At 56.0% G+C, this 17,590-nt stretch overlaps 7 protein-coding genes and 1 non-coding gene across 8 annotated transcripts; 2 read left to right on the top strand and 6 right to left on the bottom strand.

Moving 5' to 3' along the window:
• Nucleotides 1-29: 29 nt before the first annotated feature.
• Nucleotides 30-750, bottom strand: B0I36DRAFT_94032 (uncharacterized protein). Its single transcript, XM_046163624.1, has one exon. The coding sequence runs from the start codon at nt 574-576 to the stop codon at nt 193-195; it is 384 nt and encodes a 127-aa protein (XP_046015659.1). The 5' UTR covers nt 577-750; the 3' UTR covers nt 30-192.
• B0I36DRAFT_94031 (P-loop containing nucleoside triphosphate hydrolase protein) lies at nt 751-2,126 on the bottom strand. Its single transcript, XM_046163623.1, has 2 exons — nt 1,796-2,126; nt 751-1,730 (listed from the first exon to the last, which is right to left on the bottom strand). The coding sequence occupies exons 1-2, from the start codon at nt 1,986-1,988 to the stop codon at nt 925-927; spliced, it is 999 nt and encodes a 332-aa protein (XP_046015658.1). The 5' UTR covers nt 1,989-2,126; the 3' UTR covers nt 751-924.
• Nucleotides 2,127-4,133: 2,007 nt separating this feature from the next.
• B0I36DRAFT_382245 (ankyrin repeat-containing domain protein) lies at nt 4,134-7,715 on the bottom strand. Its single transcript, XM_046160905.1, has one exon. It carries the CDS (start codon nt 7,349-7,351, stop codon nt 4,322-4,324), a length of 3,030 nt encoding a protein of 1,009 aa, XP_046015657.1. The 5' UTR covers nt 7,352-7,715; the 3' UTR covers nt 4,134-4,321.
• B0I36DRAFT_t63 lies at nt 7,667-7,753 on the top strand. The gene has a single exon. It is a non-coding gene; the product is annotated as a tRNA-Val (tRNA).
• A 321-nt stretch (nt 7,754-8,074) lies between these two features.
• On the top strand, nt 8,075-11,275 carry B0I36DRAFT_382244 (uncharacterized protein). Its single transcript, XM_046160904.1, has 2 exons — nt 8,075-10,672; nt 10,736-11,275. The coding sequence occupies exons 1-2, from the start codon at nt 8,205-8,207 to the stop codon at nt 11,193-11,195; spliced, it is 2,928 nt and encodes a 975-aa protein (XP_046015656.1). The 5' UTR covers nt 8,075-8,204; the 3' UTR covers nt 11,196-11,275.
• A 16-nt stretch (nt 11,276-11,291) lies between these two features.
• On the bottom strand, nt 11,292-12,536 carry B0I36DRAFT_318599 (HIT-like domain-containing protein). The gene has a single exon (XM_046153316.1). It carries the CDS (start codon nt 12,416-12,418, stop codon nt 11,531-11,533), a length of 888 nt encoding a protein of 295 aa, XP_046015655.1. The 5' UTR covers nt 12,419-12,536; the 3' UTR covers nt 11,292-11,530.
• Nucleotides 12,537-12,599: 63 nt separating this feature from the next.
• On the bottom strand, nt 12,600-14,489 carry B0I36DRAFT_318596 (uncharacterized protein). Its single transcript, XM_046153315.1, has 3 exons — nt 14,308-14,489; nt 13,057-14,165; nt 12,600-12,946 (listed from the first exon to the last, which is right to left on the bottom strand). The coding sequence occupies exons 1-3, from the start codon at nt 14,326-14,328 to the stop codon at nt 12,877-12,879; spliced, it is 1,200 nt and encodes a 399-aa protein (XP_046015654.1). The 5' UTR covers nt 14,329-14,489; the 3' UTR covers nt 12,600-12,876.
• Nucleotides 14,490-14,813: 324 nt separating this feature from the next.
• Nucleotides 14,814-17,442, bottom strand: B0I36DRAFT_94008 (major facilitator superfamily transporter). The gene is made up of 4 exons (XM_046163622.1): nt 17,067-17,442; nt 16,915-16,988; nt 15,363-16,831; nt 14,814-15,302 (listed from the first exon to the last, which is right to left on the bottom strand). The coding sequence occupies exons 1-4, from the start codon at nt 17,268-17,270 to the stop codon at nt 15,166-15,168; spliced, it is 1,884 nt and encodes a 627-aa protein (XP_046015653.1). The 5' UTR covers nt 17,271-17,442; the 3' UTR covers nt 14,814-15,165.
• Nucleotides 17,443-17,590: the final 148 nt, after the last annotated feature.

The raw sequence follows: 17,590 nt of genomic DNA, 5'->3' as shown, positions 1-17,590 counted from the left end.
AACAATCTTATTGTGAGACGGGCGGAATTAAATAAACACACTTCGCGTGCATCTGCAAATCCCATATAGCTCACAGACACAGTAGCCTAGACCTTGGCAAGCAGATACACATGTATATATATATCCATGTCCAATTTCTCATCGTGCGTCGTGGTTTAGGATTTCCCCAAAGACGCGTAAACAGTCTCGGTTTTAATTCAATGCCACTGGAGGGAGGAGGAGAAGAAATGTATATAAGCGAAACGCACCACCGCCCAGCCGAAGATCTGATGGAAGAAGCATGACCCCAAAAAGGAAACTTTCGGCAATGAAGAGGAGCTTGATGCCTACTACACATGAATAATGCCGCCCGTAAAACAAGATGCCAATGCTACCCCGTCCCTCTCCCAGAGAGGTTAACGTGAAGTGGAATAATGAGACCCAAGAAATGCATGGAAACGACGAAAAAAAACCATCCGCCGGTACTGAGAGAGAGAGAAAAAACAATGCTGGTAGGAAAAGAAAAAAACACCAAAAACAGACGCTCTCCGCAGTTTTGAGATTGCTCTCGGAAACAAGTCGTACGTGCCGAATCATCGTGCCAAAAAGCCCATGAGTGAGTGCCCTGAACGCCTTGCACAAAATCAAATGTCGAATGATCTGGTATGCGAGCCCGATGTGATGCAGAAAGGAGAGGGCTCGCGCGACTTTTGACGTGCCACAAAAGGGGGCCGCAATGCGACCTTTCCTGTATCACGGCCACGACTCAGTCTTATGCGTATGCTTGATACTGAGATGCCGCCAGCCCATATACGATCAACCTGATCCCCTTGCTCGGATGCCACTGCGGCTCGTCCGACGCTGACCCGAGAAGCGCTCGGCCGTGTTGTGACCTATCCGTCCATCCCCTCTGCAAGGGCCCGTCCGCGTCAACTCAGTCCAACCTCAACAACATCGGCCTTTGTCCTTCGGGTTATTATCTTGCTGGTAGTGACCGTTCTGTAGTTGACCCTGCTGGTGATTCTGCCCCGTGCGGGCGTTGTCTATCGGTATCGCAGGCGAAAATGCTGGCGAGAACAGCCAGCTTCTTCGATCTCTGCCGACGCGGAAGCTACCTCGGGGGTTGTTGACGGCATCGAAGTAGCCGCCGCCTTCCATACTGCCATAGTCTCCGGCCGGTGTCAGGCCAGGTGTCGCGGTGGCAGCAAGAAGCTCGGCCTGCATTTTGCGGTTCTGCTCGACCAGCTTGCGTGTCACCACGCGAAACACCTCCTCGACGCCCTCGCCCGTTTCGGCACTGATCTCGTGGCACGCATCCCAACCAACCTCCATGCCCCAGAAGCCGCTGCTCCTCTTGCTACTCGGACTACGAGGTTCTGGGGCGGCCGAGGTAACGCCAGAGCCCATCCCAGACTGCCCGATCGCAGCCAGGCCGGAAAACAGGCTGTGGTGCCCGACTGCCGTCGCGGTTGCTGGAGGTGTCGACGCCTGGCCGGGCGCGAGGTTCTCGGCGGCATACGCAATGCACCGCTCAAATGGAACTTCTCGGCGTGTCGGATCGCGAGCGACAATGTCTGCCTTGGTGCCGACCACGTGGAGTACGATGTCGGGAGGGAGATTCCGCCTCAACTCCTGGAGCCATACTCCCATCTCTGTGAATGACTGGGCATCGGTTATGCTATAGCATAGAATGCAGGCGTTGGCGCCGCGGTAGTAGAGTCGTGATATCGACCGAAATCGCTCTTGGCCAGCTACATGGCAGCGGCAGAAGTTAGTGACCAGGGTCTTGTCGCTGTTTGCGGCAGTTTCCACGCACCTGTATCCCAGATCTGGAGGCGCACAACAGTGTCGGTATCGGTGTCGACGACACGCTTGGCCATGAAACTCGCGCCAACGGTCGAAGTCGTCTGCGCGGGGTTGAAAGAGCCCTTGCAGTATCGTGTGAGAAGAGATGTCTTGCCAACGCCCTGGGCGCCGAGGACGACAATCTTGGCCTCGAGGGACGACATGCTGCCTGACACAGGCCAGCAAGCCTGGCAAAATAATCACAGGTATTGCTCAAACAGCCTGGACTTTTCCTTGTATGAGCAAGGCTGTTGGAGAATTCACGTGGAGCGGATACGTCGTGCCAGTAGTGTCATATTGGTTTCTCTGCCTATCGGTTCGTGTTCTTCGATCTGGCAGCCGCAAAGCTGGTCTCTTTATTCCTGTCAAAGGTCGGCTTGTCGCTCCTATCGGTCAACGGGTCACAACAATCTTGAAAATGAGCGTCGGCGGAGCCAAGAATCACAAGACCAGATGGTGTGGGCAACAAGGCGCGGCTGACAGAAGAGGGCGAGAAGAAGTGAAGGCTGGCTCAGGACCAGACGCGCATGGCCTGCCGACGGAGAAGGTGAGAGGTGGTGCCGGTCCGAGGTCGGGGAGCTCGTTGTAGGAGCGAGGATGATGTCGCTGGCCCGAACGGCACAAGAGGACACAAGGCAAGGCGAACGCAGCAAGGCGACCGCACAGGCGGGACCGTCGGACAAGAGCAGTCGAGAGAATGCGCGATGCAGGCGCAGGGTCCAGGAGGAGCAGGCGTGCGTGCCGAGCAATGGCCCGCAGGAGCAGGCAGGTGAGCGTGTGGGAGAGCGAGGGAGCGCATGTGCGTGTGGCAGATCGCGATCCAGGCTCTGCCTGCACAGACGGGGGTGGGGTGGGGGGCCTGTCGCAGTTAGCGGGCACGATTAGGGGCGTGATCCCCAGCCGGGCGCAGCCACAGGGCACTAACACCCGCTGGAGTCAGCGCCAGGGCAGCCAGCCCAGTCAGTGCACAGGCTTATCTTCCCGGCCTAAGGTAAGGAAGGCATGGGGCACGCACAGCCATTTTTGATTGTTGACATTGCCATTGTCAAACACGCCGTGGACAATCCATACTCTGGCAAGACAAAGAAGAGCCAAGCAAGCCATGGGTCAAGCCACGAGCAAAGAAGAGGTCCGCGAGAGCTACAGCGGACAATGTGGCTGAGGCGACCCTTTGTTGCTCTCCCAAGTGAGGGCGCCTCATCTTGCAGCTTCACCTGCCGGAACAGGGGGATGCAATGACGCAAAGTGCTGCACGCACGGGGTCCTCTGGCTGCCGGAGCGGACTGTCCGCCGCCACCAATTGGCTGCCTGTCGCCCGGGCGCGGTGCATGCTGCAGATGGGAATCTGCATTCCTTTTCGTGTTTTCTGTTGCATGTCATGGACGCCCAAATACGATGCAGAGGGCGGCACACGTTCCATGGCAGATCCATGGCAGAGTGTCACGCCTGCGGTTGAAGCCCACAGCGCGTTGCAGAGTCGTCATGCCCAGCAGCATCCCAACCCCCCGCGTGCCGCCCCAGTGTCAGATGACCCTCCCTCCCCTCCGCCGTCCGCTGACCGCCGCGGCTGCTTGCTGCTTGCCAATCGTCCCAAAGGGGGGTTGCCTCGCATTCTGGAATGCACACATGACCTGCCGACTCTGCTCGTCGGGTCTGCTTGCCATTCCTTTTTCTTTCTTCTTCCAATCCTTCCAGTGTCCTGTCAAGAAAAGACCCCACCAATCCCAGCCTGGCGTCTGGTCCGGATGAATACACCGCAAATTCCGAGACGCGTGTTTGCCATCTTTCCTCGAATCTAGGCCGGCCTTTTTGCCTCTTTCCCTCCGATGGCGTTGGCATTTGATGCCAGAAGCTTGATGTCTAAGTGGATGTTCCTGTCTGACACGAACTTCATTGTTGATGTCAACCACTTACGGGTCGTTGCGGGCTATTGTCCAAATGTCAGCATTAAGTTTCAAACTTCCGCGTAAGGTTATGTGACATCCAGTGGTGTGGTCGCAGAGTTGTTAGCGAGGAACCTTCTGCCCAAATCTCGCTCTAAAAACGGGTTGTCAAACCTGCCTTAGTCCCACACCATCCCAAACCATCCGGGGTTCCACTTGCACCTAATTGAGGTTCACCTAAGTACTTATAAGTACGTACTTAGGTTAGGCACGCTAGGGTAAGATGCTGGTATGCATGCGCCAGGTTCGAGGCGTCTGACCTTGTCCTCCACTAACATCGAAGTATCGAGTAGCGCTCATTCGATCTTACTGAACATTTCTCCTTCTCTAAAGATGGTTTCTTTATAGTTATATATAAACTTAATTGATGACTGTTTAGTCTATAAAAAACAAAAACGATTGGTGAAACCTATCATCTCCTTTCGCTCTTGCTCCCAAAAGTGGAAAGTTTTTGTTATTGAAGAAAAAAAAAAGGAGCAGGAGCCAACTACGCTTGCGCAGTGGCTTTGCCCGAGACGCAGTAGTCACAAACTCCGCAAAGAGTGCTCGTCCGCCTACTCGACCGCATCTCCAGCCGTTGCCGATAGACTGGACCAAGGTCCACCCTTAAAAGGCGATTCTCCCGGGCTCAGCGCATCAGGATCCCAGTCAGGATCTACCAGCTGCGACCTGATGAACTCCAGTCCCTGTCTGCTCGCCGCATCACTGCCCGTGTACTCGAGCTGCCGCTTTAGTTCCTTTGCAGGAGTCGTCACCACCTCTTCACCCCCGCGCTGACCTGCGCCGAGCACGGCACTCTCAGTAGTCCACTCGGCACCGTGGCTCTCAAGAAGCTTGACGCACTCGAGGAACAAGTCCGACCGAGCAAGAGGTGAATACTCTCCGGTGTCGAGCAAGTAGCTCGTGGTCTGCTCGTCCAGATTCCTCACAGTTGGAACGCCGTGGTTGAAGGGGCTGATCCGTGGAGCCATCGGAGTGATGCTGTCGACAAGTTCCGAGAGCACTGTCCGGCCATAGCTGTTTTTGCCATTCACGTCAAGGCTGCCGTACGTCAGGAGGAACTTGACGAATCCGAGGTCCGGCACCTTGTACGAGAACGAGCAGGCGCGATGAAGGTAGGAACGTGTGAGGGGTGAGCCGCCTTTGGTCGCTCGCGAAGGGGGGCTGAGGCTCAGAATGGCCCTGGCGAAATCGTGGTCTCCTCTGCTGATGATCCTGTCTAATGGACACTCATGCCACTGAAAGAAGTGTCTCGGCCGATCCGACGGGGGCGTGCAATAAATCCTATGCGGGTCTGCTCCTTTCTCGACTAGGGACAGTATGGAAGGGTGTTTTCCCCAGTCAACTGGGCCGCCGAGCGCCATCCGCAGGACGGAGTCGACGTATGCGGATATGGGAGTCTCCCCGCTTTTTGATATAGCATCAGCGGGCATGCCCATTTCAAGCAACTTGTGCGCCAATTCACCCAGACGCTTCTGGCAGGCAATATGGAGCAAGTTCTCGCCTGCCCGGGACTTGTAGGACCGGTCAGCACCCTTCTCGAGCAGCCGAATCGCCAAGTGTTGATGGCCGCTCTTGATTGTCATGAACAGAGTCTCTGGCCTTCCGTATATGAACCGGGGATAGACTAGATGTAGATATTCGAGAGCCTCCATCGTCCTGTCCATGGATTTCTCAGCCAGCACGGAGCGGACTACACTGTCGCGGATCCGTATGAGGTCCGTTGTAGTGATGGCGCGACTTATTGTCTTGACAGGTATGACTTCGGAAATTCGACAAGCAGCCTCTCTGATTGCATACTCGACCGCAAGTTTCCCGTCTTCGTCCCGCAGGGAGTAATCAACACGACCTGAAGCGACTAAGGTCTTGATGTTTTCAACACATCGTTGGGTTGAAGTTCCGTTGTACTCAGAGATAGCCTTTACGAGGAGCTTGGCGAGAACGTGCAGCACCGTCTGACCACGGCTGTCCTGGAAGTTGACGTCCGCGCCGGCATGTACAAGACATCTGAAAACCGCGTCATTGTCCGTAGCATATCGTTTGTAGCCGGCAAAAGCGACGGCCATTAGCACAGATCGGACAACCCGGTCGGAAGAGTCGATACGATCAGATGACTCGAGCTGAGCTGCTGAAGATGGGTCTGCTCCGGCATCAAGGAGGAGCTGGACGATTGGTAAGGTGGCATATTGCGCAGCGTAAACGAGCGGAGTTCGCTGGCACATATCGCGTGCGTCAACCTTGGCACCGGCACCCAGCAACGCCTGTACTGCCTCGATCTGGTGCTGCTCCAGGAAGGCATCTTCGATTGTCTTTGGCCTTGGCCAGCACGGTCGTTCGTCCGCACAGAGATCTGTGTTGAGCCGTGGTTTCATGCAGCACAAGTGCAGTGGCGTCAGGTTTACACTACGTATCCGTTGTTGGGCGCGAGCCCCAAGCTGTATGAGCTTGACGACATCAAGGAAATGGCGGCTCTGGCAGGAAAGGATGAGAGGCGTGTCAGTAGGGCCAGCAAGACAATCGATTTCCGCGCCCTCGCCGACCAAGTACGTAACAACATCGTCTATACGCCCGAGCTTATAAGCATATGCCAAAGGTGTTTGGCCTGCCGCATCAGGAGTGTTGACATCATCCGGCAAAGCTTCCTGGATCTTTCTAATCATAGCAAGGCTACCGTACGCGGCGGCGTAATGTAGTGCTGTGAAATCAGCCCAGTTTGACAAAAATCCAGCTTGGATCGCTTGTGCTGAGTCTCCCTCGGCCACGTCTGTAAGGAGACCAGGAGAAGTTGGTGCAGATTGTGTTTCGTCACCGTCAACATCGGGATCTGCAGTTCCAGAGGAGCCACTACGAAGCACCAGAGACCCTGTGTGACCTTGCGGGCCCGTCTTCGCCACAAGAGATGCACCTCTCTGCATGAGTCGACAAGCTACGTGGTCTTGACCCTGACAAATAGCAATATGGAGGGCGGACCAAGTGGGATCGGGATCGGGGAAGAGGAAAATATACCTGGAGCTCTTCGATCGTTGGCCGCAAGTACAGAGCCCGAAAGCTTCCGCCTCGATATCTGCTCCATTGTCCAGGAGCAGGTCGACAATGTCCCCATGCCCATACGCCGCCGCCAAGTGGAGAGCGCTCCATTTCGTCTTCGTCGTCACCGTTCCAACAGAATACTCCCAGTCGCCCCGTTCATCCTCCGTATCGCTTGGGTCCTCAAACTCGTCTACTGTGCGAGGGCCTTCCAGAGGGGACTCTGGGATCTCCCGTGCTCGCAACGGACTACATGCATCACTGTATGTGTATTGGGCGGCGAGCCTCACTTTTGGCGGCTGGATTCCTGATGTGTCTTGCAGATTCACGTTGACGCCATGCTCGATCAGCTTCTGCACCACCGAGCTACGGCCATGGCGTGCCGCCCACAACAGAAAAGTGCTCGTCTCCGAAGCTGCCTCTCGCTTGTATCTGAGGGGATCTGCAAGGGCGTAATGGCGTCGATTGGTGTGTGAGAATGACAATAAGCTCCTGTCTTCCAAAAGCTCGGCAATCAGAAGGATGAGCTCGGCGCTGAGGTTCGAAAAGTGTGCCATCTGACGATTAAATACAGGATAGTCTACAAACGGCCAAAACCGAGCCGTTGAATGTTCGAAATGACCAAGCTTGATAGGGCGATGTAGCCAAGTCGCACTGAGCCTGCTTAAGATGGTTCACTGCAGGTTTCCGAAGAGGACACTGGCATTCAGAAGGGCTAAGCTTCGGGTATGAAACCTTTAGCCTCGGGCAGTTGATGACGGACCAGGGCTCAATCAGGAAAGTATCCTTGCCCAAGGCGCGTTTGGTGGGGTGAGGTGTGAAGTGTGAGTGGATATAGTGGCACCCAAGCTCTGGCACTTTCAACAATCTACGGTCGATTGGTGTAGTTGGTTATCACGTCAGTCTAACATCTTGCATGCGAACACTGAAGGTCGGCGGATCGAGCCCGCCATCGATCATATCCTTTTGCTTTTGCTGGGACTAGCATCAACTCGATATACACGTCGTTGTTCTTTTGCCTTTCCTTTTTTTTTCTTTTCGTTCTCTCGAGCATGACCCGCCGTCGCGACGGGCTGGTCTATTTGCAGACTTAACATGCCCAACTGAACTCGGCAGCTAATAGAACCTGAGTAATATCTGAGTGCTACAATGGGCCCTGACCCACATGTTCGGAGCGAGCCCCTCCATGCGCTTGCACTCAACGCGGGACGCGTCCCAACACGCGTTTCCACTTACACGTCCCCGGTCGCTGCATTAAACACTACTGCATACACTCATCAATGTCAACAGCTATACCGCACGCCGCAACCACTCCAACGACACACCTTCGTGTAATTCCCTTGTGCTTCGACATGTGCTGACTTTAATCGACGGCCTTCCCGACCGAGTCATCACGAAAACCCGCCCATCATGCCATCTGCGTCTTCTCCCTTAGTCTATCCGTCTAGCTCCTTGCCATTGACGAGCTCAAAGCGACCAAATTCGCCAACGAAGACGAAGCAGCCTCGACCTCGAACAAAAGCTGGTTTCCTACTCGACGACGACTCGGACGAAGAAAATCAAGATGTTCATGATCCGACAGAGCCAGCCGCGAAACGGCGGATGCTGGAGAGCCCCAGTCGGCTTGCGACCACGCAAATACCGGGCCGGCTCTCTCCGTTAACGACAACAGAAGAGCCCCATGAAGAGCCTCAGCCCGCGATCTGTGACACGGCATTACCGCCCTTGCCAACACCAGCTGCACCACAGGAACTCGGCACACAATTGTCCAGCTTGGGTTCTGTGTTTGCGAGGCGGCCAGCTAAAGGGGCTAGCAGATCGCACAAGATCACAACATGCTCTGGCCAATCACTGGAGGTCAAGCAACGGCAACCGACTGTGAATGTCGCATACGAGAGCATGATTGCAGCCCGATCGAAAACCAAGGAGGGCCGCGCAAAGCGAAGTTATTACGGCATTGATATTCACGAGCTTCTTCAAGCAGCGAAAGAGCAAAAAGCTCCAAAGAGTGTAGAGGACACGGACGCACCCATGCCATCGGTTGAAGACAGCGCGAGGCCGAAAAAGTCGCTCCTGTGGACGGAGAAATATCGTGCCCGAACATTTGGCGACCTTGTAGGGGACGATTACACCAATAGGAACGTGCTCCGGTGGCTCAAGCGATGGGACCCTCTTGTATTTCCTCGAGCCTCAAAACCTAAGTCCGCGACGAGGAAGCAAGGTCAGGGCCAAGAGGAAGAGGAGAAGCCACACAGGAAGATCCTAATGTTGACAGGGCCTCCGGGTCTCGGCAAGACCACTCTTGCGCATGTTTGCGCCCGTCAAGCTGGGTATGAAGTCCTCGAGATCAATGCAAGCGACGACCGCAGCAAGGATGTTGTGAACAACCAGGTCAGGACCGTCCTGGGCACGGAGACGGTCAAGAACGTACAGCACACCAAGCACAAACCAGGAGAACAACCGAGAATCGCTCGACCCGTATGCGTTGTTATCGACGAGGTAGACGGAGTAGTGTCTGGCTCAGGAGGCTCGGGCGAGGGTGGATTTATCAAGGCCCTGATGGATCTGATCACAACTGGCGAGAAGAATGCTTCCGGGCAAGGCACGACTCAGAACATGAACAAGAGGAAAAAGAAGACGGACGATTTCAGACAGATGCGGCCTCTGATCCTGATTTGCAACGACATATACCATCCATCTCTCCGGCCACTTCGACAATCAAACCTTGCAGAGATAGTCTACACCGGCAAACCGACGATCGATGCCGTGGTCACCCGTCTGAAGGGCGTCTTCGAGAAAGAAGGGATTCCTTGCGAGAAGGATGCCGCGAGAAAGGTGTGCGAGGCCGCCTGGGGAATGACTAGTGGCATTGATGCCAAGAAGGGCGCAGAAAGCACCGCCGAGGGCGACCTGCGAGGAATCATGGTGGTTGGCGAATGGGTCGCCGGGCGGCTCCGTGCCGCCAGTCTGAAGGGGCCGTTGTCGCTTACCCGCCAATGGGTCGAGCAGAACATCGTCCGGGAACTCGCTCATGGCGGCGGAGGCGCGCGGGGGATCGGTCGAGGCAACACCAAGGATGTGGTCGCCCGCATATTTCAATTAGGGGCCGGTTTTCCCAAGAAGAACATCGCCGTTGTGGCGCCAGCCTCGAAACATGCTGGTGAACAACCACAAGAGCAGCTCGGCTTTCTCGAGCAGCAGAAGAAGTACGGCATGGAACGACTGCGCGAGATGATTGAGACTGGAGGCGATGCAGATCGTATCCTCACTGACGTCTTCCTCGAATATCCTAACCGCGAGTTCAACGACGACTCTTTCCTGACCAAGCCGGATCAAGCGTATGACTGGATGCATTTCCACGATCAATGCACGTCGAAGGTTTATGGTAGCCAAGACTGGGAGCTGGCCCCGTATCTTACACAGCCTGTACTTGCTTGCCATCACTTGTTTGCGATGCCAATCAAGAGGTCAAATGCAGGTTACGACAAGAACATGGACGATGACGACGAGCCACCGCTGCCGTTTTCTGGCCCCCGTGCGGACTTTGAAGCGCGCGAGGCAGAGAAAACGAACCGTTCCATGCTGCAGGCAATACAGAGCCAGCTCCAGCCGACACTGATGCGGTCATTCAGGAGCCCCGAGGATGTCTCTATGGACTTTATGCCTTACTTAATCCGGCTCGTATCCCCAGACGTGAAGCCTGTGACTGTTGGTGGGAGTGGCTCTGGCACAGCCACTGTCAGGAAAGAATCGGAGCGAGCCATGGTCCGGCGTGCCGCTGAGACTCTGGCCGACGTTGGGATCGAGCTGCAACAGGGAAAGATCGAAACGGATCCTAACACAACGAGGGGCAGCCAATGGGTTTACCGAATGGAACCGTAAGTGGCCCTTGACTTCGAAATGTCGGAACACCTTTGGCACTAACAGGTATCTCGTTTTAGTGATCTCGACATGCTGGCTACATTTGAGACGTCGGCAGCCGTCATGCACGGGACGCATGCACCAACACGATACGCCGTGCGCCAGGTTCTAGATCAGGAATTGCGCAGGACTAAGGCGCTCCGTGAACGGACAGCTCGACAGGCAAGGTTCAAGGCCGGCAATCCAGGAGCTGGTGACAACGTCTTCTTCGACACGGATGGAGCAGTCATTATGCCCAAAGAGAATGCCAAAGTGGTACTTCCTGTACTTGACAAGGTCAAGAAAGACTTTTTCGGGCGGGTCATCAAGACCGAGGAGCGCGCTTCCCTGCAGGAGGCGAATGGCAATGGTGATGCCAAGAGGAGCAATGGAAATGCAGACGAGGGCCAGGAGACCAAGATATGGGTCACTTTTCACGAGGGCATGAACAACGCGGTGCGGAAGCCGCTGTTGTTGGACGAACTGATGAGGGGCTTCTAGGCAGGCAGCCATGGTGTTGGATCGACAATGCTTCGCGAGCCTAATGTGATCACGAATAGAAGAATTAATATCACTCTTGGCGTGTATTGTACTTGTCGCAGCGACGTTATGTCTGAGACGTGTCGATTGGTGACGAAGGTGAATGAGGCTGGAGCAGTCTCGCTGCCTGCCCGTTAATGCTTGCATACAGCAAGGGCAGAGTATGCAGATATCATAGACAAGCCCGGTCTCGTTTCCTTTATGTACATCAACCACCCTGCGGAAATTGTCTGCCGCACCTCCCACCTCGTCCTGTGTAGAACTGCATCTCGCTTGGCAATCATCTAGGTCTTTTGTCACCTGGCTACCTGCTCTTCTTCACTCTCCATGCTAGCCAGCACCCTCCTGAACAGGCCGGCCTCCTTCTCCATGTCCTCCATGGTCCGCGCCATGCGGTTCGCGTCCTCTATCCTGGCAAACGCCCCGCCGGGTCTGGGCCTGCTGCCATGGCCATCGCGGTCACCGTCATCGTCACTGTTGACGCCGACGCCATTCCTCCGATCCCACAGCGCGCCGCCGACGTTGCCCTTCTCCCCGGCCATGTCCTCGTATATCGCGTCCCCGAGCGTGGTGCCGTCCTTGGCCGTCTCCCCGGGGATGCGCGGGATCACGTGGACGTGGAGATGGGGCACGGTCTGGCCGGCGTCGGCGCCGTCCTGGATGGCAATGTTGAACGAGCCGTCGTGCGGCGACGCCACGGGACCACGAGCACCAGCAGGACCACCAGCACCAGAATCACTACCGCCGCCGCTCCCGCCGGGGGGTCGAAAGTAATGCCGCGCCAGCATGTGCTGGACCCTGCGGACCGTGTCAAACAGGTCCGTCACCTCGGGCAGCGACAGGTCCGTGAGCCGCTGGTGCGGCGCGTGCGGACACACGAGGACGTGGCCCGGCAGCAGGGGCTTGAGGTTGACGAGGGCGAACGAGTGCGGGGTCGTCAGGAAGACCTGGGTCGTGACCTCGAACGGGCCGAAGCGGATCGGCCCTGTTGGAGTGCTAGTGGTTGTGCCGCCCATTGTGCGGCGCTGCTGCTGCTGCTGCCAGTGAGGAGGAGGAGGGACTGGAAAGACTACCTCTACTGCGCGTACTTTGGGAGGAAGTAGAGGGGTGGTGGTGCGGCGAGTGACAGGCGTGGTGGTGACGGCAAAGAAGGACGGCCGTAGCGGGGTGCCTCGTATTATCATTGCATGGCCTTTGGTTTAACTTATGTACAGAAAATCAGGCAATGGGGGGCGAGTGGTGGTCAGATCTATGTAGGATGCTGGGAAAGCAGATCAGCACGCTTCGGAGGGACCCTTGTCTTTGTCGCCGGGTCGGATTAAGGTGAGGTTGCATTAGCGCAAGGGGTGCGTTGCGCCCGTATGACGTAACAGTTCCATTGTCAGCCAAAACCCACACTACGCCGTCAACGCTTTCTGTCATCGCGGGGATTCAACCTTATTGCAGATACTTCGCCTGCCACGTGCACTGACACAATGAAAAATATAAGCTCACAATGGAAACCCAAACTTTACCATCCAATGATTATAGTACACAGATTGCGCCATTGGCACCTGTTCTTCCCATGAAGAAGAAACAAACCCAAAAAATCTAAACGCCACGTCCCGAAATCCAAGTTCTTTTCCCGCAAGCATCGCAGGCTTCATCTGTGGCCGAAATGGAACTTTCCAAACTCATCAACCCATGGCCGCTCGTTGCCACAGGTCAAGAACCTAGCAGGGGCGTCAGCACTACATCAGTCGAGGAGGTACATTTCAAGGGCAACAGCAAACTCAAACACCACCCTTGTCTGGCATTTCTCAGGACGTGGAAGCAAACTTACCGAGTGTTGTCGTCCGCATCACGCCGCATGCCACTGACCCCCCAAGCCTCCTCCATCCTCTTGCGGTGCTCCGTCTTGGGCCTGCCCTGCGCGATGCGAAGCTTCTCAAAGTACACGTACGCGGTGTAGTACACGATCGACTTGGCCCCCGCGACGGGGCCCTTGGCGTTGCGGAACCGGGTCAGCGTCGAGCTCTGGATCGCCCCGGTCTCCGGCTCGCTCAACTGTGCGAACAGATCCCGGCAGAACTGCGCCGCCGTGACACCGGGGATCTTCATGTGCGCGTTGATCTTGCGACGCACCTCGTCGCAGTTGTCAAAGCACGCCACGACGTCCCCACCCTCTCCCGGGAGCTCAATGTCGCTGATGTCGGGCAGGCCGAGGTCCTTGGCAGGCGCCTTGCCACTCGGCGTCGCGGTCCCCTTGTCCTTTGCCTGCTGGTCGGCAATCTTCTGCTTGCGCCTCTTGGCGTCGGGCATCTTCAGGCCCGCCAGCTCCCGCTGCTTGAACCACACCCACGCGTTGTCGTAGGTCGAACTGCCCTGTCCGCCCATGGTGCCTTTGTTGGTGAGGAACCCCCGCAGGGAGTGGCTGCTGACCCCGATCGCATCGCAGAAGGCCGTCTTGGTCATGATGTCGTTATCGAAGAGCCTGGTCAGTCGGCCCCGCACCTTCTGGCAGCTCTCGTCCATGGGCCCCCACGGGCCGTCGGGGTCGAATCGGTCGTTCAGGTCCTGGGTGTAGTTGGCAATGTCCTCCTCCAGCGACTGCTCGGCCTTGCGCTTTTTGCTCGCGGCACTGCCCGTGTCTGTGGATGCGCCTGTGCTGCTGCTCGACTTCCTCTTCTTCGTCTTCTCCGCCGCGGCTGGTTTGGCCTTTGCAGCATCCTGCTGGGCACCATTCATCTGGCTCTGTTCAGACTGGGGGTTCCGAGGCACGTCTTTACTGGCTGGCTGCTCCGCGTTGAAAACCGCCATGGCGGCCTTTTCGGCCTCTTCCCACGACATGGTCTTCTGGGCCTGGTGTGGGGGCTTGAGGCCAGGAGTTGCGACACCAGAGACATCTTGGTTCGTTCTGGCGCTTGCGTCGCCAAGCGGCACGCGTGATTTCTGCCGTCCTTGATCAGTATCGCATCCTGAAGAGACACGGAGTAATCGTCGTGGCGCATAGCCGGGAGGAAGCACGGGAGGCGCGTGTAAGTCGGGCTCCGCGCGTCGGCGGGGACTAGCCAAGCTAGAGAGAGGTGCTCACTTGTGACTGCGCTGTAGGCATTGTCGTCTGAGTATTGCGGGGTTTCTGGTAGACTTGAGAGGTCACACTAGGCCTACATATGTGTACCTTTGGATTTGGTGTATCTTGTTATTCCCAACAAGTATGCTTTCGTGCTTTGTGCTTGAAAGCGTTCAAGAAAGTGAAGTGTTTACCACGAGACGCGCGCTAGGGTTGGTGGAGGTCGCGAACCTAAAAGGCCCTTGGGGCATGCTGCGTCACAGCCCCAGCCCAGGCCGCCCGGGGAAAGCGCCTGCCCCTCTGAAACCCTCTCCTGCGAGACCGCTGCACCTTGCAGTAGAACCTCGCTATGGCGGATCGCACAGCGATCTTTACGCGTTTTAGCGGATTTGCATGACGCGGTCCTCTTCCTCCCAGACAAGGGGGACCGACCAGCGGCGACTTTGCTGTTTGTTGGGCCGCTGCCCGCATCGCAAGCAAAACAAACAGACGTCATCCTTACGCGAAATTACACGCAGCAAACATTGTAAGATGAGAAGAAGCACCAAGCCGGGGCCCATGGTCTGATGGGTTAATCGTTGGATCATCATGTGGATCTTGGCTCTTGACACTCAATACTTCGGTCTACGTGAATGTGGCCCAGCCCTCTAGACTTAACGAACCCTGAATGCTTAAGGTTGGCGAGCGACGCCTATGGAACAAGAGATCTGCACTAATGCTTCTACCAACCATCGAGTATCTTGTGCAAAGTAATGTATACATGCAAAACCTGGAAATGTCCTGAATGACTTAAAAAATAAATAAATAAAAATGCAGATGAGTAGTTCGTTCCACCCCCATGCACCGCCATCTAATAATAAAACGAGATACACGACGACTCTACCTGTCGATATGGGGAAGCGTCTCGCTCTCCTGCTCCTCGACCGCAATAGCAACAGAGAGGTATTCTGTGACATGGTTGTCCTCGTCGACCAGTACTGAAGGCACGGATGCGTAACCGTCTTCCTTGAGATGAACTAGAGAGACCCGGTCAGTAAGATTCTGGGCCATAGAGACTGGGGTGTCATCAAGCTTACCAAATGGCCGCACAAAGAAGGAGACGAACAGCGCAAGCACGAACAAGGCCAGCAGGAGCACAAACAATGCCTGAGGGAACGTCTCAACCGTCGCCGCATACAGACCGTTGAAGACGATGGGCGCCGTGACCCTCCCTAGCGAATGGACGAGACCGATGGCACCTAGAAGGGCGCCAACCCGTTCCGAAGGCACATGCTTTGTGATTGCACCCTGGATCGTGGCACTTCCCAAGCCACCGATCGATGCCACGAAGCCACTGAGCACAAAGAACTCGGGTCGCCGTGATATGATGTAGCCAAAGATACCCAAACAGTCGCTAACAAGCGCGGCTCGCAGCATCCACAAGTCAAGATTGTCGGCGCCAGCATTCGTCTCCATGACGTGAATGTTGTTGTTTTCGAGACGACGCTGTCTCAAGGGTCTGACGCGGAAGACGTAGTTAAGCGCAGGCACAAGTCCAAGGAGAACCAACACCCGGATCATGCTTGTTGCCGAGATGAAGCGGCCAGCTTCAAGCGTGCCCCAATCAAACATGAACTCGGTGTAAAGCACAATGACGGTACCGGCTCCAAAAGCTGTCGACAACAAGATCGCATCGATTGCAGTCAGAAGAATGAGGTTGCGGCGAACCTTTCCGTTCTCCCGGCCCCGCGGCGCAAGTGCACGTAATGGCGCGAAGGGATTCAGCGCAAGCCAACCGGGCAGCCAGAGGGAAGAAGCCAGGCTGGCAGAACGAGCCGCGGCCGCATTGTCGATATGGCCAGAGAGGGATTCAGGTGTCTCGACCAGGCTTGCGGGCGTCCACGCAGACCCGTATCGTCGGACGGCTTCTTCCTTATCCGCCCTATGCTTGTCCCTGGCAAGTAGTTGGCGCTTGAGAGACAAGGATTCCGGTACAAAGAACCATATGAAGGTAGCAAAGATAATGTGGCACCCTAGAGTGACATAGAAGATCGACAGGAGAGAGCCTGTCCATTTGACGAAATAAGCAGCAATCAGAGGTCCAAATGCCAGACCCCCGAAGAGACAGGCTTGCAGGTAGCCGATATAGACGCCCCTCTTCGAGGGGGGACTGCAGTCACTTGCGTAGGCATTCGTCAAGATGCTGCCGGCAGTAAAAGACCCGCAAATGCCATCAAAGAAGGCACCCAGGATCAGCCACCGGTAGTCGACCACGTTCGGGAACTTGGCTGCCATGATGGTGATGACCTCGTTAAGTATACCGCCACAAGACGTAACGACCAGGAGGCGCACACGGCCATAACGGTCCGAGAGGGCGCCGAGCTTGGGGGCACTGATAGCACTGCACAGCCCAGTGAGAACTTGCAGGATCAAGGTGAACTGCGCAACCTTTTTCTGCACCCCGGCACTGTGGCACAAATCCTTGGCTGGCTCTTCGCCGAAAGGAGCAGCTGGGGATGTAGCTTGTCGCTCGGCATAGTACTGGTGGCACACAAGATCGACAATGCTGCAAGCCGTGGGCTGAGATTAGCCCGTGTGGATGTACTGCACGCTATAGTGCTGCATGACGCGCCGAAGATATTGGCTTACAGATTGAGCTTGGGCACGATGACGCCTCCAAATGCCAACGTGAAGAGCAAGAACGGGCCGACAAGCCATAAGACCTAGAGGAAGCAACCGGTTAGTCGGGCTACGCATAAGTCAAGGCCATGGCCGGTCATTCGCTGGAGGCGATAACTAACAGTAGGACGCCTATGCCAGGGAAGATCGTCAAAGTCCTCGGAACCCGGATAGCTGCCGGTCCGTGGTCTCGGCTGCTCTTCTGCAGCAGCGCCGAGCAATGGCGCTGACTCGTTTTGGTCCATCGAGTTGCGATTCCCGCGGACTGAGTTGACCCCCGTGATAAGTGAGCCGTCATGGCCCGCCGATGGCTTTGAAATTGTCATGGCAGATGACGTTGTGATGCACGATGCGGAGCGTGAGTTATGGAAGACGGACGGGGTGAAATAGAGCAGGCGCGGAGCTCAGTGAAGTTAAGTTGTTGATACAGGTAGGTCGTCCACGGAGCCAGATTTGGAAATGAGTACAGCAGAGCACTGTGCTACAGCCCCTGATCTGGTGGATAACGAGAATGTAAGACTTGGAGCGCTTCCTTTCACATTCTTTGGCCCGAGACAAGGAAGCCGGAGTTGGCCAGGCGGCTGGATACTGGAAGCTGGGACAAGAGCGTGGGGGGCGAACGGAATGTCCGGCAGCGGCGGCGTTT

This window comes from Microdochium trichocladiopsis, assembly GCF_020744255.1.
Source record: "Microdochium trichocladiopsis strain MPI-CAGE-CH-0230 chromosome Unknown B0I36scaffold_3, whole genome shotgun sequence".
Classification (NCBI taxonomy): Eukaryota; Fungi; Ascomycota; class Sordariomycetes; order Xylariales; family Microdochiaceae; genus Microdochium; species Microdochium trichocladiopsis.
The sequence above is the reverse complement of the archived record's forward strand: the minus strand, read 5'-3'. Positions and strand labels throughout refer to the sequence as shown.